Genomic DNA, 22,196 nt, shown 5'->3' with positions numbered 1-22,196 from the left:
GATATGCCAAATGCACACAAAACATAAATTATCCACTATTTACATATGTAGATTTTAAACTTATTTTTAAGTTATTTTACTGATAAAGAGATATTTACCTTTAGAGATATATACATCTATTTTAAGGCAAAACCAATATGTTTAGAATTATATGGCCTAACATACCATGCATATAAAGGTCACAAATATGTAAACTTTCATGCCAAATTGTTATAATTATTCTGAAATGAAAAAAATTATTATTTTATAACATTGAATTTATCCCCCGAACACATTTAAAAAGCGTTCCATGGATAAATCCCAAAATAAATAATAACCATCTTATCATCACTAGTTTATCCTTTTGGATGCAAAAATAATATTATCATTTATTTTATTTTTTATATTAATATTCTCATAAAAAATGCTTATCATATGCATAATGTAACATTCTATATACCGCTTTACATTTCATACTTTTCAATATGCATTAGATCTTCTCCCACACTCTTTATATGCTTTTTTTTAACATATTTTTAAAGTTAACATTTTTAACCTCAAATGGCAATAATTAAACCATTAAAATTTAAACATAAAAAAAGTCAATTCCTAAGTAGTAAAAAATATATATAATTTTAAAAATGTTAAACACTTTTTAATAATATATTCTATGAACATAATTCTCGAATTAAATGTGCAATTAATAAATACTTAGAATATAGAGTCAGTTATCCCCTCACAAATTTTGGTTTTTCTTCGAATAATACAACAAATATATTAAATATTCCTGAATTATAAAAATGTCTTAAATGATAATAAATTATTTATTAGGGGTTAACTATATTTATTTTTTATATAAAAAAATACATAATAAAATCGAAATAGCTTTATCTGTTTCAACATGTCTGTCCTTGTAGTAGCGTCAGTAATTTCCTCCTTCATTTATTAAATTGGTTATTCTTAATTATTATAATAAAATTGCCACGTTTTTAATTTTATTATTACCTTAATTATATGTATAAGCAATATACTTTTTTCAAGTGATAATAACGCAAAAGTGTATAAGTTAAATATTTTATTAGTAAAACACACCAAACAAAAAAATGCAGGTTTGCACACTTTCACAATTTAACATTTATACATCTTTAACCGTTATTATAGTGTCAAAAAAAAGATTTTTTTTTTTTTCTTCTACGAATTAGATATAATATTAACTAATTTTCTAAATATAATTTACAAAAAGAATGATAATATATATATTGAGCAGCTATGTGGAGAAACTTTTAACTAAATTAGAAAAATTAAAAAAAAACCTTTTTTTAAAACAAATATGTTATTCTACATTTAAAAAAAATAGAATATACACATAATGGTAATATTTTTAAAAGCTAATATAAATTATAGAACTAATTTTTACTACTCATTTTCTCCTTATTAAAAATGATTAAACATGACAACCATTGATAATGTCCCTTATTGTAGCTTTTTCATACGAGTAATTGTTTCGTCCCTATTTTATGAATAAACCTCACGCCCCTTGGTAAGCTACGCGTATCCGCTTCCTTTGAGTAGGTACTTCCTCATGTTCAAATTCTCGATATGGTAATCTCTGCTTGTGCTTAATATAAGTTTCTTCAACATTCTTTTTTCCCCTCCTTCTATTTCTTATCCAGGATCCAAATGGGGTAAACTAGTTTTCATAAAAGTAGTAAAAAATTTTGTATGACGCACATATTGTATTTATTTCTTAGCCAATGTAGTGCATCAGTAAAGAAACATAAATTGAGACATATATCGAGACGTAAAATACTTATACTAAAAAATAACAAAAAAGAAACTATGCCTACCTTATAGTAAATAAAAAAAATCAACAATGCTCCCAGCGCTAGTATAAATACCACAGCTATCCTTGTATAGTTGTTCTCCAACACATCTGCTTCCATTCCTAGGTCACTATCATAAATACTCCCTTTCACAGTTGTTATAAGAGGTATTCGTTCTGGCTCTTCATGGATTGGATTATCTCGTATCTTGCATAGTACATTCTTTCCATTTCCATTTGTTTCATATGGGCATTCAAGATATTTCTTCTTTCTGTATGCCTTACGTACTTCCCGTGGTACTTCAGTAAAAAGAGTCATCATTTCTGATGTTGGCCTGTCAGAATTACGCTGATTTTTATTATTCTGAATTTTTATTTCTGAAACTTTTTTGTAGGATGACATGTCAATTACAGATATATACTTGCCTAAATTGACTTTTTTAGGAGAATCTCTATGTGAAGTATTTTCTTCTGATTGTTCTGTGTACTCTGGAAGCAAACAGCTATAACCTTCGTGCTCATTGGTTGCATTATAAGTTTTGACACACCTTGCAGGCTTTACAATCATGCTATTTTCTAATGGAAATATTTTAGAGTCTACTTGTTTAATGCTTTTGGCGAAACGTTCCACTTCCGGGTCATCCCTAGCTTTCTTATTATCACAGTCTCTTTTAAGTATAATTTTATTAGGATTATAGATATCGTGGCATTTAAAATAGTCACAGTAGTCCCAATAATGGATATGATAATTATTGCAGCATTCTTCCTCCTTTACATGCTTGTCATATATTTTTCTTATAAAGTCAATATATCGATTATACTTTTGGCATTTATCTTTACTGGATGAATCTTTGAATTTAATTTTATCATAATTTCTAAAATAATCGTGCAGGACTTTCTGTTCTTTCCATTTATCCAAAGTATCATCAAAATAAATTTTGCAGTAATATTCTTTCTTACCTTCTTCATAGATCTTCGTTTGCACATCGCGAAATTTAGATATAAAGTCTGCATTTGTAAATTTTTGATTTCCTTTATTAATTATTTTCCTTGCTTCTTCATAAATCCAGTAAATAAAATGTAAACACATATCCTTACGGGTTCTTTCATCCTTCATTTTAGATATTTTTCTTAGATTTCTTTCAAATTTTTCGCAAAGCTTGTACTCGTCTCTATTGACATCATCTGAATTAAATGTAGCAGCACAATATTTTTTATCAACCTGTTCACCCGATTTAACATTTGAGCTTTCAACGACTCTATCCAATTCTTCATAAATACTGTATGAAGTTTCATCATTTGAAAGGACTTCCTGAATTTTGGAAAGGTAAACATAATTATATAAATGAATACCTGCTTCTATAAATGAAACTTTGTTCTATTTTTATATAGGCGTAATATAATATTTAAAATGTATCCCATTCATAATAACTCATTTAATACTAAATGTGAATATACCTCTTTTGCGAGGGTATAAAAATCCAAATCTTCATCAGACATCTTGGTATAATCCCAAAATATAATACATGATCACTTAAGCAGATATACATGTACGAAATATAAGTGCATGTTCTATTGAAACATATTAGGTAATCATTAATGTTAAGTTTAAGGACAAAAGTTAACTCTCTTCAGGATTAATCTTTATTTATCAGCATATATCTAATAACATTATTATATAAAGTAAACATTTTTAATTACAAACACATTAAATGTAATTTGGGCTTATACACCGAACCATGAAATGTAGCAAATATATGTTAAAATAATTATTTTATATGATATTCGGTTCGTGCGTATCCCATATGTTAATGTTTTAAAAAAAAAATTTTATGAAAATGTTCATAAAAGCAAAGTTCACAAACACGTTTTTATGTTTCCATCATCCCTTAACATATTGACCTATTCATCGATGTACATGTTATAGAGATATACCCATTATTCGATTTCACTTTTAAAAGCTTTATTTTTTATATTACTCTACGTAATTTTTTAAAATGGAAAAGTATCATTTACATTCGCTTTTATCAGAAGTTATCAATTTATTGAAAATATAAAAATTTTGATAAAGGAACATCTATGCAACGTAAGAGTATATACCCCCTGGAAAGAAAAGCTTTGTCACTAAAATAAAAATGTTTATTGTTCGATAAATATTACATCCATAATTGTGTTATTCAGTAAAGGTATACATAAATAATTCTAACCGCATTCCCCCTGTATTCTATTATCATTTCTCAGTAAGATAATAAATTCCTTTTACCAATGTTATATATTTTATCAGAAAGCATAAAAAGTGAATATTATTGCAAATCGTATTAAAAATTAACTCTTAAAAATGAAGTAAAAATATCTATTTGATAAGTAGATTTGTCATCACCGTCGAACTTACTATCCTAAAATAAAAAGGAAAAAATAATTTTCACCGTTTCGAATACCACAAAATTGTACTGTACATAACGGAGTAAAAAATTTATATTAAATGCAATATAAATTAAAGTTTCAATAAACAAAATAACGCGTTTTTTCATTTTTTAAATCATAAAACGTATGGGGAAAGTAAAATGTCATAATATGTAGTGCAAATCGAATTCTTTTTCCTTCATTGCATTTATTTCTTTTTTTTTTCCCTGCTAACTCTACTACGGAGTTATATCCTTTCTTAAAAAAAAAAAATAATAGAAAAATCAAATGTACATTTTTTATTCTTACAAATTTGAATGCTGAAATATGCAAACCCATTTGTGCATTTAACATTATATCAGCAGCATATTATATCATATTATAACATTTTAAACTGTTAATTATTTTATACCATACATAAAATACCTTTTGAAAAACGCTTTTAAGTAAAATGAATAATCATTTCTATTATAAAAAATTGTTTGATTTAAATTTTAATGAGCATGCCCATTTTTTGCATAACGATTTAATGGCTATTGTATTCCATTTTAAAATCGTCTACGAGGAATTGTGAACGTAACAACTTGTTATCTTCCTGCCTGAAATAATTGGAGATATGGCATAAGCAATGTACATAAATATAATTATAAATGCATGCATTCGAATGGCGACTTAATAATGTGTGAATCCCCCTTGTCATCATTTTGTTTATCATGCCATTCTTTATTTTTCACCCTCTATAAAAATGATGCATGCTTATGAAGAGAAGCGTCTAAACTGTAAAGGCACATTGCCACACAGTATATTTCATTGTAAACGCTTCGACGTTTCCTATTTTAAATTTGATTTTATCAATGTGCCTGCATTGATTAACTATTTTGTGTGTCACTTTGCGCATGTAAAAAATAGTAATGCATGCCAACAAGCTAGCTTTTTAAGTGAAACAAATTGGAAAATAAGAAATTATGGGAAAAAAAAAATGTGCCTATATAAATATTCATTATTACATTTTAAATGTACTAAAATGAGTATGCTAAGATGAATGGCCTAAATGTAAAATAAGTAGGGAAAGAAAACTTCTTATACATTAATTGGTATTTAAAATTTTCATAGGGAGCAATGTTTTCCCGTACATTTTATACTTATAATTTGGGGCGCCCACTTTCGTTGCTATAAATCAGTTCGGATTTTACGTGACATTAACAAAATTGATCCTCTTTATTACCTATTTGGAAAGGCTATGCACAATCTCCCTTTTTTGCGAATTTGAATACGCACATTCTGGGGTACCCGCTGGTATATCCTTACTAATCTCAATGCGAAGATTTCCCCTAAATTTTTTTTTTTTCCCTATCTTTTTACCTGACCATCCTCCGAATAATTTAAACTAAGTAGCAAAAATAAAACAAATAGCCATTTCTAATGGTCAGATAAGTAGCGACACTACACCCATGCGATATATAAAGCGTTTCCTCTGGTTTGGGGTCTTTTGGCAAGAATTTACATCCTGCGGTGGCTTCTTCAACTGCTTCTTCTATTCTTTTATGGGGGTACTTCTCTCCATTTTGAGCTTACAACCATGCGGGTGATTTATTAATGCATGGATATACGCAATGACATGATGAATAATCTGTATCGTTGCACCTGAACCAAGCTTGATGTAATAATTAAGAAATCGTCATGGTCACCCCCGATTCTGAAGCCTAAGAACCCACTGCTTCGTTAATGATTATGCTTTTCCTCACTTTTTACAGTCCTTCAGATGGTCCCAACATATGACAGTATACGTTTGACTGCTCCTCATATGAAATGCACATTACACCCATGGTCATAACAGCACTTCGCCTCATAATCTTTGCATATATCAGCTGTGCAACTTAAAAATTGTCTAAATTTATCTTCTCTATTTGCTGTTACAATTAATACCACTTTTTAAAATGCTATCATTTTTAAAATAACCACCCAAGCGTTTCCGTTGCGCTATCTTCTCCTTCAGTTGTTAAAAACCTTTAACATAGAAAAGAATCTGTAAACCATTCTTTTTCTTTTTTGTGCTCCCCTTAACAGTCTCCATATCTACCTTCAATTTTTTCGTCAATGACACTTTTTTAGCCACACCCTTTCGCGCATCCAATATTTGTAATATAGCCAGTTGTCCGCACTTGCTTTCTCATCAGCGACACGATTTAAACGTTTTATATTTCTCCTAATTAGGTTAAACTTTCTCTAGTAATGGGAGTTTCACTACTATTTTAGCGTTCCCCATGCAGTGTGCGTGCTTACTCTCCCTTCGTTTCGATATCGTGCAATTTTTCACATTTACCGTGCAAACTGGGCTTTCCTAAATGCGAACGCTTCTAATTTGTAATGACAAATAAAATAATAGAAAAGTTTACGAGTAAAATTTATTCACCTCATCTGAGTGGAGAACAAAGGAATTACATTTTCCTACTACTAACCCACTGCCCCAACTTAAATGTTATTAACTTATGGCTGGCATGGTGAAGCGAGATGGTATGCTGCCCAGCATGCGCCTCACTAAGTTTTATTCATTTTATAGAATGAAAAATATTTCATAAAGAGTAATTATTATACATAAGCTTAAAACTATGAGCGACTTGTAAGAATATGCCCAATGCTCACAGCTTTATCCTTCACTGTGCGAAAGATAACCTTTCATTTTATTAGCAAATTTAATAGGCATAGGTTAATAATGAAAATCCGGCAAATTGAAACCCTCTATATTGGGAACTCAAAGTACACAAAAAGGAAGTAAAAAGAAAAAAAAAGGGACAAATGTATAAAATGACTACTCCATTTTTTGACGAAAAATTTGCCGTATTTTTTCCTATTTAATAAGCGCGAATAGTCCGAACTATTCTGCGAATAAAAAAAAAAAATTTTTCACATCTGTAATTTTTAACCAGAATGAGTGCAACTCCGCACAAGGACACATCAGTATTAATAAAAATTTATCTACCTTTTGCGTAAAACTATTTTTCAAATATGCTTAATTTATCCCCGCACATATTATTAACATCATCGTAAGAAGCGTTTTGGCGGTAAAATTCGAAACACAAAAACTGCAATTTTGCAACATTCTTTTTATGGTAATAAAATTTGAGTAAAGCGTATGGAACATGTGACCAGCCATTCTGTCACTTTTTTTTAAAGAATTCCTTTACGGAGGTGAACCCTCGCGAAAAAGAATGACTCCAAAATGCGGCAAAAGAAATATGCAAAAAGTATAAAAATGTAGTAGGGCCCCTGCTACGTGTTAATCTACTTGGCCAAATTTGTACAGTCAAATAAATCCATTTTTACAGTTTTTAGGATTAACCGTCCACGAAATGTTAATTATTTTTAATGTTGATGAAAAAATGAATTTTTATTACCAGGATAGGTAGATAAAATGATACATCCCCGTTGTCTTTTTCGTCATTTAATCACCACAACGTTGAATTTTTTTAATGCGTGTTTTTCCATCCGTCCAAAAAGTGGAATATTTTTTTTTAATTTCTTCCACAGATTTAATCTCATTAAAAATAAACTTAAAAATGAATGCTGTCTAAGTTGAAAAAAAAAAAAATACCAAGTTACCCTTGTTAACATATATGCGCATCCAATTTTTAAGCAGCACCGTTACCACAGTTGCGAATAATTTTTAATCATAACAATTTTTTTAGCATAACGCGATAAAAGTTACATACCCCGCATGTTGCATTCTTCCTAATAGTATTTTTTGTACGCTCAGATTTTACCTTTTCCGATGTAAATATTCATATTTATTTATCCCCTGAACGTGTTAATCTCTTCAAGGTGGAATAAAAAAAAATATATAAAACCGTTGCAACGGCATGTTTTTAACTTGCGAAACGGAATAATTCTATGCTAGGAAAAAAAGTCCATAATTTTTACAAAAATAATGGTTCTTTATAGAAACATTTACAGATAACGCTGCTAAGCAAATCGCACTTTAGGAATCACCAAAATTGCGAAAAAAAATTATGCCACTCATCGGAGTTGTAAAAAGAACCATGTGACGATCATGTTCACTTGAATTCGATCGGATGTCTCATCGCTACATAATTGTAATTGTTTTTCTAGCAACCCTGCTATTGAAAGCGACCCCAATTTTTGCTGAACATTTCAAGGTGCTCATTCCTCCCCACATTGACAAAAAACCAGTTAGCCATGCGCGAAAAAGCTTTCTATGCTCAACTGCACCCTTTAATTATAGCAAAGCAGTAGGTACCATATAGACATATGAAGTCCTGCCATTTTTTCAGCGAAATACATGCCACCCCCATCTTAATTTCCCCCTTCCGATGATGCAACTCGCGCGAGGATGTCACACGAACCGGACGTAAGGGCACAACGTCGCCGATTAAAATATGCGTTCATGAGCCTTTACTTCCTACTATTCCTCAGCGCATCTGCGAATTTGCTCGCTTTTACATTTTCTCACTCCCCCGTTTAACGCTCTTTCCTCCAACCTTCATAGTACGAAATCTTCCAAAACCTGACGGAGTACCGAAAAAATGAAGGCCTCATCGATTTGAAAGAGTACACAGCGGAGACTTCCTTCTGCGGTGATCCGAAGTCACCCTTGAAGTCAAATTCTGGCGCGGTAGATATTTGCAAAAGGTTTGTAATACTCTTTAAGCGTTTAAACCCTAGCGAAGGCACCACTGCTGAAAGATCTGACGGCCACCCCGCTTCTTCAATTTCTAGCGCCACCCCCAAACACGCAGCCTTCTTGAACTACTGGTTGAGCACCCAATTGAGGGATAAAAACATCCCTGAAAATCTGAGGCCCCTTCTTTACCTACACCTGAAGACGCACTACGATAAGTTTAAAGGCAAATACAAATTAACGGACCAATTCCACCCCATTGAAAGTGCCCACTTGGAAAAACTTGACATACTGCACGAGCTGTATAGACAATACTACGAATTAAAAAATAACAAACTGGGAGGAGGAGAAAAAAAAGAAGGCGATAGGGATGAGGGGTGTCTGAATTTTCTCCAGAACTGCAAGGATAATTATAATAAGGGGCTGGAAAAATGCCTCCCCCAAGCTGATAACCAGTTCTGCATAGCATTAAACCGTTTTAGAAACTTATATGAAGAAGATAAGGCCTCCTTCTCAGCCGCCTGTCACAATAAAACGTTGCCTTCTCTGCCAGAAATAGCATCACTTCGGTTACCCAAGGCAGTAACTGGGGGAACTCCCAAAATAGGGGGTGACTTAGTTCAGGCGGAGCAAAGCAGTTCCACCCATCAACTCCCCAAAATAGTGGACGACGTGGTATTCTCATCATTTTTCTTTAACAAAAATACACAAATTATTGTCAGACCATCATCATTTTCCTTACAAAGCGTGGTCAGACCCCACCATCCTCTTCCTCACAAGCATGCATCACACTAGACACATTATATTCCCCCACACACCCCTCCTTCCTCTTAGTACCCCAACCTGTATAAGCTCCTACTTCTGCAATACACTTCCCTCTTTGAGTACGACGAGGAGAAGATAAAAAACAACTTAATGGAGGTTCTGCACGAATTTCTTAAATATTACAATCTGAATAGAGGGAATTCCAGCGTAGATTTATTTATAAAGGAATTCTTCTACGATTATTATAAAAACAAAAAGGAGGAATATGAAAAAATATACGCAGAATGTTCCAACAAAAAACCGCTAACCTCCTACTGCAAGTTGTACTATAGATGTAACGACCAGCTGAGGGACGACCTCTTTTCCATCAAAGAAGATGTTGCCAAGTACCTTGGAGACAAAGCTAAATCATATCAGCAGGCGCTTTCTGGAAATCCCCCAACTGAAACAGAGATGCATAAAATAGGAAGAAGTTCGCTTATATCATTACACAGATTCGCGATCGTGTCCACAGTGATAGGAGTGTTTTTCTTTCTATTCTCTATATATGAGGTTTGTAAAAATTGCCTTAAAATGTATATACTCTTCATGTGCATGTTATAAAACGTTGCTTGTGAGATTGTTCCTCCAAAGGGATGGTCACGAAAAGGGACACTTCTAATCGATTGACTTTTTTTTTTTCTTTCTTCAGTTCACCCCCCTTGGATGCTGGTTCCGAAGAAAATTCAACAAGACCAAACGGGTTGCTTATAATTTTTACATGCAACAGATTCGTTATATAATGGAAATGAATTCTCCATTTGAGGATGTTAGGCTGGATAGCAGGGAAGCCAACATAGGCTACCAATCCACGTGAGAGTTCCTTTGCGAGGGTGCAACGTGCAAAGAGAACAGCTCGAAAAGGAGTGTGGTCAGTGCCTTACCCATTCCCATAACTAATAACGTAAATACAGTACGTTACTAAAAATGTGGGTACATATAGCCCTCTTAAAAACGCTACACCAATTTTATTTCATCTTTATAATTTCCCTTTTTTTTGTAACGTTAAAATGTTGCTTATATTTTAACACACTTTTGTTTCCCCTTGGAGGGACTATCCCTTTTTGCCTTGACACATTTCTTACTGATAACACTTAAAATTTATACATTAAAATTCCGATTGACATTTGCAAAAGGCTCCATTTGGGGCTTAGCCTGGTGGATAAAATTATGCAGGCTAATTTTTTTGCCAAAATTTGATGCCACATCTATGCGGCATATCGCTCCAAACTCACTTTTCGCATCACCGTAAAATTAAAATTGTGAAATCTGCGCCACTCGCAGTTAATACTTAAACGAATAATCATTACTAATTTAGCGCCCTTCTTTTGAATGGGTTCATCTTGTGCAGCGGTCCAATCTGCATGCATTTTTCAGACGCACCAATCGTATAATATGCATCCTCATTTCGCTTTCCAATTGCTCCTTCTAAAGAGGATCACACCTTTACGTTGTTATAAAACCGACACAGCTTTGGTTTGATAAGTATGAGAACACTTCCTTACGCTCCCTTCAAACGGTAGAAAGGCAGAATGCCATCTTAAAACATCCATCGTGTTAAATGGCTACCAATGGTACCTTCCCCTGATACGAAATACACATCGCATGCACAATGGGAGCACCTTCTTACCTTCTAAATGTAGCACGTTTTGCCATAATGTATTGCACCATGTAGATAACCTGAATAGCCATATGTGAAAAGCCCCATCATTAGATCATCCTGTGAATGCACTCGTACCAATTTATGCCCACTTCGCTGGACCAAAGCTGTACCCCCCAACAATTACATTTAGCATATATACACTGGGTGATAGATATGCCGCGAATTATAAAAGCAAAAAAATGGCAAGAAAATCATCCTAAACGTATAAGCACTGTGCGTATGTCCCCACGAACGTATTGACACCAAATATTGTTCCCATTTATTGCACTAGCCAATTTCCACGTCATGACAAAAAAAAAAAATAAAAATGGCGCACCTGGTGAGCAGCCCGCGTGTTCACCGCAGCCACGCTGCGAATTCAATTTAAGAAGGTTATGTCACAAATTGTGCTTACTAAAAAATTGATAAAATAAAATTGAAACACATATTTTTTTTAAATTACAAAAATGATACACGATCGGTTGAGAGAAAAATTCGCAAATGCGCACCTGCATTTGTAAAAAAAAGTTCATTCGCACTTCTACAACTTAGCAATACTTCACGTTTAAATTGTGCGGTACTGAACACATTAACGCAATTCAAAATGGCCTTCCACCTCACGTCAAACTGTGCAACACATCCTCAAATGGAATGATAAGCCACGCGTAACCGCCTATTTTCAGCGTTAGCACTTCCCGGTCCTGGTATAGCTTCCCCCGGTATACCTTGTCCGAAATGATGCATAGCCATCCCACCATGTCCATTAAAGTGTTTTTTTCCTTGGAACTTCCTACTCATCCAGGACCCAACGGGGGTAAACTGATGTGGAAAGGAAAAGTACACAGCATGTATAACGTCCCTAATGTGTAGTTATAAATCCGTTATAAACGTGAAATACTGGTAGGAAAAAAGCTATATAAATTTTTTAAATCGAATCTCCTAATTACTTTATAATAGACGAACAGGGTCATCAGCACTCCCATTGATAAAGCACCACCCGTGGCAAAGCGGAACGTGTTCTTCTTTACCATGGTATCATCAATACCAAATAAATTCTTAAGACTAAAACTTCTAATCTCTTCTATTTCGGCCTGTGTGGGATACCTGCCTTCCCACTTTTTTCCAACAGCAGTACCAAAGCGCACATCTGGTTCTACACATTCTCCATTGAGACCCATTGCTATTTCTCCAGTAGGACATATTTTTGGTTCTTTATCGTTTTTTTGGATAGTAACTGCTACTTCCGTTTTAGGTTCTTCATTATCCACTTCTGCATCAGATTCTTCTCCTTCTTCCTCTTCTGTGTCTATTGGGGAACTATCATAATTTCCTTGACTTACATCGGGATAATAAGAACTTCGAAAGGAATTCGGGGATGATGGGTATACAGCACATCTTGCAACTCCACTACTATCATTTTCGTCTCTTTCTACATAATTACATACCAAATTATTGTATCCTAGTCTATTCACTAGATTGGAAGTTTCAGATTCAGCTTCATTTGGCAATGCGGGAATTTCGGCAGCTTCTTCGGTGGACTGATTACCATTGCATTTTAATTTAGACAGGATAACATCAGGATCGTATTTATCTTCACATTTAAAATAATCTTCACAGACTAAAAAGTTAGAAGAACAACAGTATTCCTCTTCCTTTTTTTTCTTATATAATTCTTTAATACTATTAAGGTACGTATAATAATCTGTGCATCCGTTTTTGTCCTTTTTCTTAGCATTTTCAACAATACTATCACAATTTTGGAAATAATCATATAAAATTTTTTCATCCCTCAACTCGTCGAAGTTACCTTCAATATTTATACGGCAACCATGAATTGAATGCATTAATGAACTAAAAATGTTAGAAGAAGCTTCATTGAATTCCTTAATAATTGACTTTCGATCATTCTCATAAGAGATGTTATTTAATTTTTTCCTAATTTCGTCATATATCCAATAAGTTAAATAAGAACAACGAGCACCTAGATTTACATTATTTACCACTAATGTACCTAATTCTTTAGAATTCTTTTCAAATTTTTTACAAAGATTTTTAACCTCATCATTGCCGTTATAAGATTTCACACCTGCACAGTTACCATCAGAGTTGTCAGTATTATTATTGTCATTAAATTTTTTATATATTTTGCTCGAAGGTAAATCCTTTAGAGAATTCTGAAAATAAAGTGATAAATTTTGTTTTTTTTTTACATAGCAAAATGCTTATCGAGAAAGTAAAAATGTTACGTTTTTTTTCTTAAAAATGCTACATTTTTTTTTCTTAAAAATGGAATGTACAAATAGCTCTACACTTAACAATTTTATTTTAGTGATGTAAGAAGACGTACTCCTATATCTGATAATTCTAAGAAGTCCAATCCATATTCAGACATGTTAATCAAACGAAAAAGTATTCGGCAAAAGAATATTTGTAAATGTAAAAGAAGAATAGCAAAAAAGCTAATCAAACTTCATTTGTTACTACGAACAAATTTGAAGATGTAAAAATATATTTGTCCGTGGTGATCGCTCGTTAATTCTTCTTAATGGCCACCGTGATTCAATTAATTCGTTATGATAAAAATATAGGAAGAAAGATTTAAACAGTAATGTCGCACTTACACATAAGTGTAATCCTTAAAGTGTGTAATATATTATGTAATAAGGGGTGAAAAAAAATTCAAGAGAAAGTGATACATGTGACGTAAAGACCATTTCGCTATGAACAAAATAGACGCTTTCGCAAAAATGGATCATTCGCTATATCATTGAAAAAGTGAAAGTGCTCATCATAGTAACATCATTTTAATTGCATTTTTTTTGTTGAAGAATTTATAAATTCTCTCAAGCAAATGTGTTATCTGGTATTCCCCTTATTTTACGCTATCGCGATTGTTTAACGAGTTTTGCGTAATAATTTAGCACTTTTTCCCTCTTAAAAAAGAATATTCTGCGTATTATTTTTTGCACACCGCGCAAATGTATGCGTCCAATTTGTGAGATTCACCATGTCTAATGAAATCGCCCATGCGGGAGGAATGAGGCACACTTGGAATTTTTACAGGGAGGGTAATTTTCCTCTTATTATATCAGAAAAATAATTAAAAATTCAAACGAAATGAAGTTAGCATAATTAATTTGCACACGTAAATTTGGGAAAACATACCTACGCAGGTATTTTTACAGTGCTCATAATGTGCAGATAAGGCAGGTCCATAAAACCCTGCGATAAATCCGACAAATCCGATAAATCCAATAAAATGGATGAATCTTCCCCTACATTTCACTTAAAAATGAACTGACAAATTATATGTTGTTTCAAAGTGCCAAGAAAAGCATAACGAATAATTCTTTCACATTTAATTAGACGCCTTTTTCCAGTACCACAAAAAAAAAGTGTGTGCAAAATGCAGCGAGCGCAACATTGTTAAGCTGTCAGTATATTTTATCCAATTTAACATTTTGCGGCTTCGTTAAAGATGCTTTTGAAAGGATAGGCAAATCATGAAGGGAACACTTTCTAGTGTCATTAACGCGTAGATGGAGTATGTACCTTACCCATTTCGACACACAATTGGGGGAAAAAATAAAAAAATAACATCGCAGTGCATCCCTTTTGAAAGTACTCCACGAAGGGACATACCCAACCGGCCTAAAAATGTAGATTGCACATTTCTGTTGTGCTAAATGTTTATTTTTTCCCTTTAAAAAAATTGTCATTTTAAGCTTTTTAAAAAGTTCAATTTTTTTCCACCTTTCGAATGTGTAATAAATTTGTTTCCACCACAATGGTGTAAAATTTTACACCTTATCTGATGTTGTCACTCCTGGAAATGAATTCAGCACGCACACTTCCCCCCCCCTTAAAAAATAAAATTTTACGCTTATTTGGGAATTTATTTTGTTCCTCCATGAAATGACTTATCAAGCAAAGGGTGCTTCCTACGCGGATAACACACCCTCTTGTCATAAACCTTTTTTGTGGCCGTGTACATCCCCTATCGGCAAAACTGACCATGTTATATATCACTGCGCAGGTATAGCTTCACCGCTTTGCCGCTCTGGGCGAAAAAAATAATTTCCCAATTTTTCATGAAGCAAATATGATCACCCACGAAAATTTATTTTACGTGCATAGCGAAATACGCGTGTTTTTACTTCATATTTTTACAGGTCACTCATAGCAATTTTTTACAAAATGTAATTTGAGCCATTAAGCTAATACAACGAAAATAAATCTTCAAACTTTTGCTAAAATGGCTGTTTATTTTTTTTATTACTCCGCAATTGAGCTAACCCAATTTGATCGACGCACGGGGGTTAGAAGCAATACATTCATGCTGAGCAAAGGTAAACTACGTTTTAATGGAAATATGTAGGCTTTAAATTTTCGCCTCATATAGCGGGGAAATAAGCCTACACATCCTCAATCAGAAATATCTGCAACATCCTAGTTGTTCTTAATAACACTTCGCCAGCATGTAGGCCTTACATATTCAGATGTACACATATGCAGAAAAAAAAAAATAACGTCAATATAGCATAAGGTAAAAACGAAACCTTTGTAGTAAATACAATGAGAACATTTTCCCTCCGCGTAATTGACAAAATGTAGCTTCCCAAATTAATTATGCTGTCGAATAAATTCCCGAGCATTTCCCCCGTAGTTAACATGATTATCATATTTTCCCTTTTTAAAAATGTACAGGAAATATATCTTCCAATTAATGTTGGTCATTCCTTCGCGTTTTTTTTTTACAATAAAAATATAATTTTTTTTTTTTTTTTTTTACATACCGGCCTGTCGTACCATTTATATGCGTTATAAAACAAGCAAATCAGAGGGACATTTTGGACTCATTTTTTTTTTCTTTCTTTCTATACATACTACCATTTCAATATTAAAATGAAAATACAAGTGTTTCCTTTTTCGTGTTAATTTTTTTAATTTACATTCTTCGCATCCATAATTTTTCCGTTTTTTTAAAAATGTGCCGTTTGTTCATTTTCTCCATTTTGCTGCCATAAAATTAATTTTTTTTTCTGCCTCATCTTTTTTGTCAAGTAGCTGATGATTTTTAAAAATTTACGAGCACAAATGTCCGTTTGGCATAAGCAACAATTTACGCAGTAATCATTTTTTTCAATTACCTCTTCGCTGTAGCGATTGAAGCATGCACATAACAAAGTTAATCGATGTAGTAAAAAACTTTTCACGTATGCATAAATCATGCGTTCGAAGGATCTATCCCTTGGCAGCTTCTTACAACGTGCACGTAGAGGGGAAAAGTTTAACTAATTAACTTTGCAGCAGCGCGGACAGGCAACTTCTAAGCAGCGAATAGACTTTTTTAAGCAAAAATATCTTTTAAAATTGTGCAGAAAATTCACTTTCAAGTTGTGAAAAATTTTCCCGTCATCTTTATATGCAATAATGTAAAGCGTAAAAAAGGGAAGGCATACTTAACAGAGCCAGGACAGATGAAAAAATGTTAAATTAAATATTTATTTGCCAGAATATCGAGGCACAGTTTTCTACAAATTACCGTGCTTATAAAAAATAAACCGCATTGGTATAAGACTGCAAATAAAAAGAGTTATGCTCTTATTTATAATGATATATGTGCGCTCTGCCCTGCCATTAAACGAAACAGAACAGACACACACATAAGCAAATGGAAACAGCCGTAACGAGTTCTGTCCGATGTGCTAATTCCAATTAAGTGGTGCATCGTTCCTCATTTTATTCATTTTTGTGTAGCATATGCGGGCTTACAGTTTGTATTTTTTTACCACCCATCTCTCTTAAAGACGCCCATTTGGACGTATGCCCATCTACGGCATACCTCCGTAATTCGTGAAAATACTGCAAAGGGTTTAACTCTACCTTTGCCAATTTGTTTATCTTTAAACTTTCATTTTTTTTTATCACTTCAGAAGACTGGCGCATTCACTGTTAAGCCATTCCAATGATATGTTAAAATTTATTTATTTATTTTTTTTTTGAGTACTTTTTTCAATAGTGTGATGTTTGCTTGCGTAAAGGTCATAACCCAACGCCGCGGTGCAAATTTGTCTACCGATGTTCAAAAATATTTTCCCAAATTATTCTTTAAAAGGGAGAGAAAAAAAGTGCAATTATAGAAAATAATTTAAGCAAAATGGGGAGAATACAAATTCAAAATTATGATCGGAAGCAAATTTTAAATGAACAGGAATGTCTAAATAGATATGATGAATTGGTAAAAGAAATTGAACCTATAATTGCCGAAGTTAATATAAATGATCCTGACGGTTTCGACAAATGGGAAGAAGTAAATAAACAAATACAGGAGAAAGAAAAGGAATTAAATCCATGCCGTGAAAAAGGATTCTTATCAATTTATTTATATGGTGATGAAGACATACAGGTTTTTAATAAAAAATGTACTGAAAATCCGGAATGTCCTAGTAGTCCATTAAATCCCAAAAATATACCTGCTCCATTAAAAAGCAAAAGTGTAGGTCCTTGTGAAGAAGGTGATCGGTGTAATGAAGGAGAACTAAAAACAACTGCACATGAAGTTAAAGCTGAATCAAGAGATGGTGCACTTACCTCTAACGCTGTAAAATTGGAAGGGCAAGACTCTGTAGAACCAGGTCCAAACATAGCTGAAGGGGAAGAATCAAAACAAGAACAAGTACTTACACAGACCCAAGTGGGGTCAAATACTCACGGGAGCGATGCTGGACCTGATAATAAAGCATCTGATGCAATGGTTGGTCAACCTTCTGATAAACCTGGAGAGAGAGAGGATCAACCACAAGTTCAATCCGCCGCAGCTCCTCCCGAAAATGGTGAGTTAGATGATCCTCCAAGTTCTGCTTCAGCACAATGTAGCTCTAAAGGGGATAATGATTTGACTTGTGCTCCTGAAGAAACAACAGTAGATGCAAACCCCTTTCTGATTAATCCACACCGTAATAATTCTTTAGGTAGTAGCCTTCCTGGTGATAAAGCAGTTGTTACGGAAACTTCTGGTGGTGCATCCTCTACTGAAGAAGGTTCTGCTTCTGGAGAAATGAGTGATTCAAATTCTTCTCCTACAGGTATTAAAAGTGAAACCTACAGATCGTGGTGATGCTGATGAGCAACATAATTCCGACACAGTTGGTGTTAAAGCAGCAGATCATGGTGAAAGAAATAGCCGTTGTCCTACTCGTAGTGAAAATGTTGGTTATGAAGCACCTGCTGGTGAAACTTCTTGTAGTGAAGAGCAAGTTAATGCATTAGCTTCTCCCCCTGATGGTGGCACCTTACTAGATATTATTATGCAATTTTTCAGTCAAACACCACAGAGAGAATACATCATGATGGGGTTAGCCCCCGTGGCACTCATCCTCCTATTGACGTTTCTCTTTAAAGTAAAGCAAAATTCGTTGCATTAAAAAAAGTGAATCGCCTTTTTTTAATTATATGTAGCAGTTATGTGACCGCTTTGCAATTCTTTTTTTCCTCACAGTACACCCCCATGAAGATGCTTTTTAGACAGAAAAAGAGCAAGAACAAAAAAATAGGGCAGAAAAAATGCAAAGGGTATTAACGGAACCTTCGTTTTCTAGGCAAGAAAAGAGTATCCCCTTTTCGTACAGCGCATTTGAATACTCTAGATAATTCCCAATTGAAGTGTTAAGCGGTGCAGCGAGAAGAAAATAAAAATTAAGCAAAGTGACAAAATGTGCCCATGTACCAAACAGATAAAAAGGAAACGCTCCAAATGTGTAGTGGCGGAGGTGCGCCGGCAAAGTGGATCAATAATGATATATATTCCACTTACATAAGGAGAGCTATACATAGATATGTATCCTTCCTCCATTATAATAGCAAATGATGACTAGGAAGATGTCACCTGGTTATGCAGTGCGCCCATTGCGAGATATGCACTTATTGTGCCTGTCCCTTTCACATTGTTAGCTTATAAAAAAAAAGGGAGGGAAAAAAGAAACTCTTATTTTTCTTATCCCGGGTTTATATTCACAAAAGATAGCACAAAATCGAATTGCTCTACCTTGCAACGATTTCTACATATGCGGTGAGACTCGCACTGTGGACGTTTCTCAATTGCCATCCTTTGAAACCTCCAGTATGTAACACATCCCACGAAATAGATTCATCACTCAGAAGTTAACAGCACATTTACGAATCAGACGATTGCATAGGCTCTGCAGGGTGCATAATGAAGGGATTTACCTTAACGAAAATGTGTTAATTTGTTTTTTTTTCCCTTTTTTTTGTGCTAATGTAGACCCCTTCGGAGTAGCCTATTTGACCCCTTTCCAAAACGTTTTCCTTTTTTTTTTTTTTTTTTTTTTTTGTAATTTTTGTCAAAGTTGTGCACATTTCTTCAATTTATTTTTCTTTCCAAAAAGTAAATGCTCATTAGAAAGGTCTTTCCCCTTTTTCCTGACTTGCTTATTTTGTTCCTCCAAAAATGTGAATGCATCTAAGGAGAGGCATCGCTGCGTAAGTTTTTCCCCATTTTTTAAGTACTTCTACAATTCGTTCCAAGCGAAGAGGCGTTACTCCCTCGTGGTAGCATCTCAAATGTTTATTTACACTTCTTGGCGTTTTTCAACATGTGCATGCTCATATGGGGGGGTTAACAAGCCTCCCACCAGAGCAACCCAGCACAGTAGTAACCCTTCAGTTACGTCAATGCAAATTTTTTAAGTTACACATTTGCACCATTATCATGGTCATTCATAATGTTCATTACGCTTTAGTGGACCCTTCTGGGGCGAAACTTTTAACTTATATGCGCTATAAAAGATGAAGAATGCGAAACAAAAAAGTTCAAAGGGATACAAACCGCTTATTTTACATTTGCAAATTTAACAACGGATCAGCCGCTGCAGAGGGGGGTCGCCCCATATCGAATGCGCAATAAGCTGAGTGGCACAAAAAAAAAATAAATAAATAAAATAATAATTCCCAAATGAGGGATTGACAGAGAATATACAGACATAACTGCATGCGATTAGGCCTTCGAGAAAAGGCACAATCCATAACGTGTGCGCTTCTAAGGCTAAACGCGGTTAATGTCTATGGCGCATTTGCCACAAAATGGGCAGGACGAATATATTTATTATATCGTTAATTAAAAAAAAAAAAAACACACATTTTTGCGGTTTTATATGCAGCAGGAGATGCTCTTATATTTTTTTTTTAGAATGATGCCTCTCCCTTTGTTCATTTATGAACTACTGCCGATGCAGACGGACACACAGATTCGGTGGCATTGCAGCAAGGGTCTCTTTACGCATCACTTCTTTTCATGCCCACGAATCGGGAAAAGGGCTCACAGATGAAGGTGACGGATGTATCGGTAAAATGCACACATGAATTCACACGCAGAGGTAAAGGACAAATTAACATGAAAAATTAGGATGAAATATTTCTACTACTCCTTATTTTATTAGCCAAACGGAGAAGGAGCAAACCATCACAATTAACCAATGTGAATTAAATTAAACAATTGCTGCTGTTTGGGACGAATCTATTTTGTGGGAAAATGGGGGGAAACTAACTGGAGCTTATTTTCCTTCCCTTTTCGTATTGTCTCTTCATTTTCTTTTCGCTTTCTTTATCAAGATAAAAACAATGCCTAAGCTAAATAACTTAATCAATATAATAGAAAGAGGACACCACGAAGTAGGTACTCCTCCAGCCACCATAGCGGGTATAGCGCTTATCACTCCTAAAATCAGCAATAAACCCAAAATGATGTAATAGATGGGAGATTTCTTCGAGCACTTTCTTTTTGGGCACTTCTTGCAAAAGTCCCTACTACTAATGGACTCAAATGAACAGCAAGATGCTCTTTTGTCGAGGCAAGAAAATATTTGCCCGCATAGCAGATCGGGCTCGCCACTGGATTCACCCTTCCTGTCACTGCGTACGCTTTGCTTGTCACTATCTACATCGTAGTCAACATGGGAATTATTTTCACTCCCGGAATGGTAATCCACCTTCTTGGTTACTTTCTTTTTTTTTCCATTTGTGCCCGTTTTTTGGTTTAATTTTACCGTCTTTAAATTTGTTCCTTGTTCATATTTTGCCAGTAATCGACTACTGCATGGGAAGAGCGGCGCATCTATCTCAGCGTCGTTCGAATTCAAAGATTGGTTAACATAACCCTGAAGGGTGAAGGGGAGGCATTGTCATTCATATCTTTATTGCCACTTTGCGAGGGTATCCTCTTGGGCGTTAAAAATATTTTTCCAATTCACCACTGAGGATTGTTTTACGAAGCGGCAAAAAGGCAGAGGTAGGCCGCCCCAAAGTATCCCCATTTCAGCGTTACCTTATCGCAGGAATGGCAGATCCAAATTAAGAGGACGAAAGTGGAAAGTTTCGCACAGGTGAGGAATCTGAATGCTTCTTCGAAGGGATACCTTTTCGCTGTTATCATATTTCGATTATGCAGATAATCTGGTTGTGGCTGTCTCTATTAATCTCGTTAATGAGCGTTTATGATGTCGCGGTTGCAGAGATTTTCCTCTACTGCTTTGTATTGCGGAGTCTCACAAAATTGTGAATGTATAGCGCGCGAAAAAATTAAAGAAAACGTAAAAATTAATAAATACATATAACATATACGTATGAGACGCACTTCAGTTATGAGATTAAAAAAGAGAAACAACCTGAACAATCACTTTCGTTAGTTCCGCTTTTGTAATGCAATTTTTTTTTTGCAAAACTGCAAATTATCGACAAAATGGCATAATTATAGCCCACAAAAAAAAAAAAGCAAATGTATTGGTTATTTACAACACAATAAATGAATTAGAAATATTTGTCACTAATGCTAATTAAAAAAAAAAAAAAAAATTAAAGTTAAAATTAATAGAAATTATATGCCTACTGTGTTC

At 34.1% G+C, this 22,196-nt stretch overlaps 5 protein-coding genes across 5 annotated transcripts, besides 2 other annotated features; 2 read left to right on the top strand and 3 right to left on the bottom strand.

The window, feature by feature from the left end:
• Nucleotides 1-1,507: 1,507 nt before the first annotated feature.
• On the bottom strand, nt 1,508-3,301 carry PVX_093720 (variable surface protein Vir24-like; the record flags this gene model as incomplete). The annotated part of the gene is made up of 3 exons (XM_001608563.1): nt 1,508-1,669; nt 1,827-3,113; nt 3,260-3,301. The coding sequence occupies 3 exons, from the start codon at nt 3,299-3,301 to the stop codon at nt 1,508-1,510; spliced, it is 1,491 nt and encodes a 496-aa protein (XP_001608613.1).
• Nucleotides 3,302-3,866: 565 nt separating this feature from the next.
• Nucleotides 3,867-3,903: a microsatellite.
• Nucleotides 3,904-8,274: 4,371 nt separating this feature from the next.
• Nucleotides 8,275-10,208, top strand: PVX_093715 (variable surface protein Vir5-like; the record flags this gene model as incomplete). The annotated part of the gene is made up of 3 exons (XM_001608562.1): nt 8,275-8,358; nt 8,709-9,590; nt 9,675-10,208. The coding sequence occupies 3 exons, from the start codon at nt 8,275-8,277 to the stop codon at nt 10,206-10,208; spliced, it is 1,500 nt and encodes a 499-aa protein (XP_001608612.1).
• Nucleotides 10,209-11,903: 1,695 nt separating this feature from the next.
• PVX_093710 (variable surface protein Vir24-related) lies at nt 11,904-13,678 on the bottom strand (the record flags this gene model as incomplete). Its single annotated transcript, XM_001608561.1, has 3 exons — nt 11,904-12,065; nt 12,176-13,460; nt 13,634-13,678. 3 exons carry the CDS (start codon nt 13,676-13,678, stop codon nt 11,929-11,931), a joined length of 1,467 nt encoding a protein of 488 aa, XP_001608611.1. The 3' UTR covers nt 11,904-11,928.
• A 3,768-nt stretch (nt 13,679-17,446) lies between these two features.
• Nucleotides 17,447-18,868, top strand: PVX_093705 (variable surface protein Vir18, putative; the record flags this gene model as incomplete). The annotated part of the gene is made up of 5 exons (XM_001608560.1): nt 17,447-17,914; nt 17,943-18,122; nt 18,397-18,545; nt 18,611-18,689; nt 18,788-18,868. 5 exons carry the CDS (start codon nt 17,447-17,449, stop codon nt 18,866-18,868), a joined length of 957 nt encoding a protein of 318 aa, XP_001608610.1.
• Nucleotides 18,869-19,721: 853 nt separating this feature from the next.
• Nucleotides 19,722-19,787: a microsatellite.
• A 1,101-nt stretch (nt 19,788-20,888) lies between these two features.
• On the bottom strand, nt 20,889-21,736 carry PVX_093700 (hypothetical protein; the record flags this gene model as incomplete). Its single annotated transcript, XM_001608559.1, has 2 exons — nt 20,889-21,461; nt 21,629-21,736. 2 exons carry the CDS (start codon nt 21,734-21,736, stop codon nt 20,889-20,891), a joined length of 681 nt encoding a protein of 226 aa, XP_001608609.1.
• Between the last annotated feature and the right edge of the window lie 460 nt (nt 21,737-22,196).

This window comes from Plasmodium vivax, chromosome 1, assembly GCF_000002415.2.
Source record: "Plasmodium vivax chromosome 1, whole genome shotgun sequence".
NCBI lineage: Eukaryota > Apicomplexa > Aconoidasida > Haemosporida > Plasmodiidae > Plasmodium > Plasmodium vivax.
Note: the sequence above shows the minus strand (reverse complement) of the source record. Positions and strands in the feature narration are given on the sequence as shown.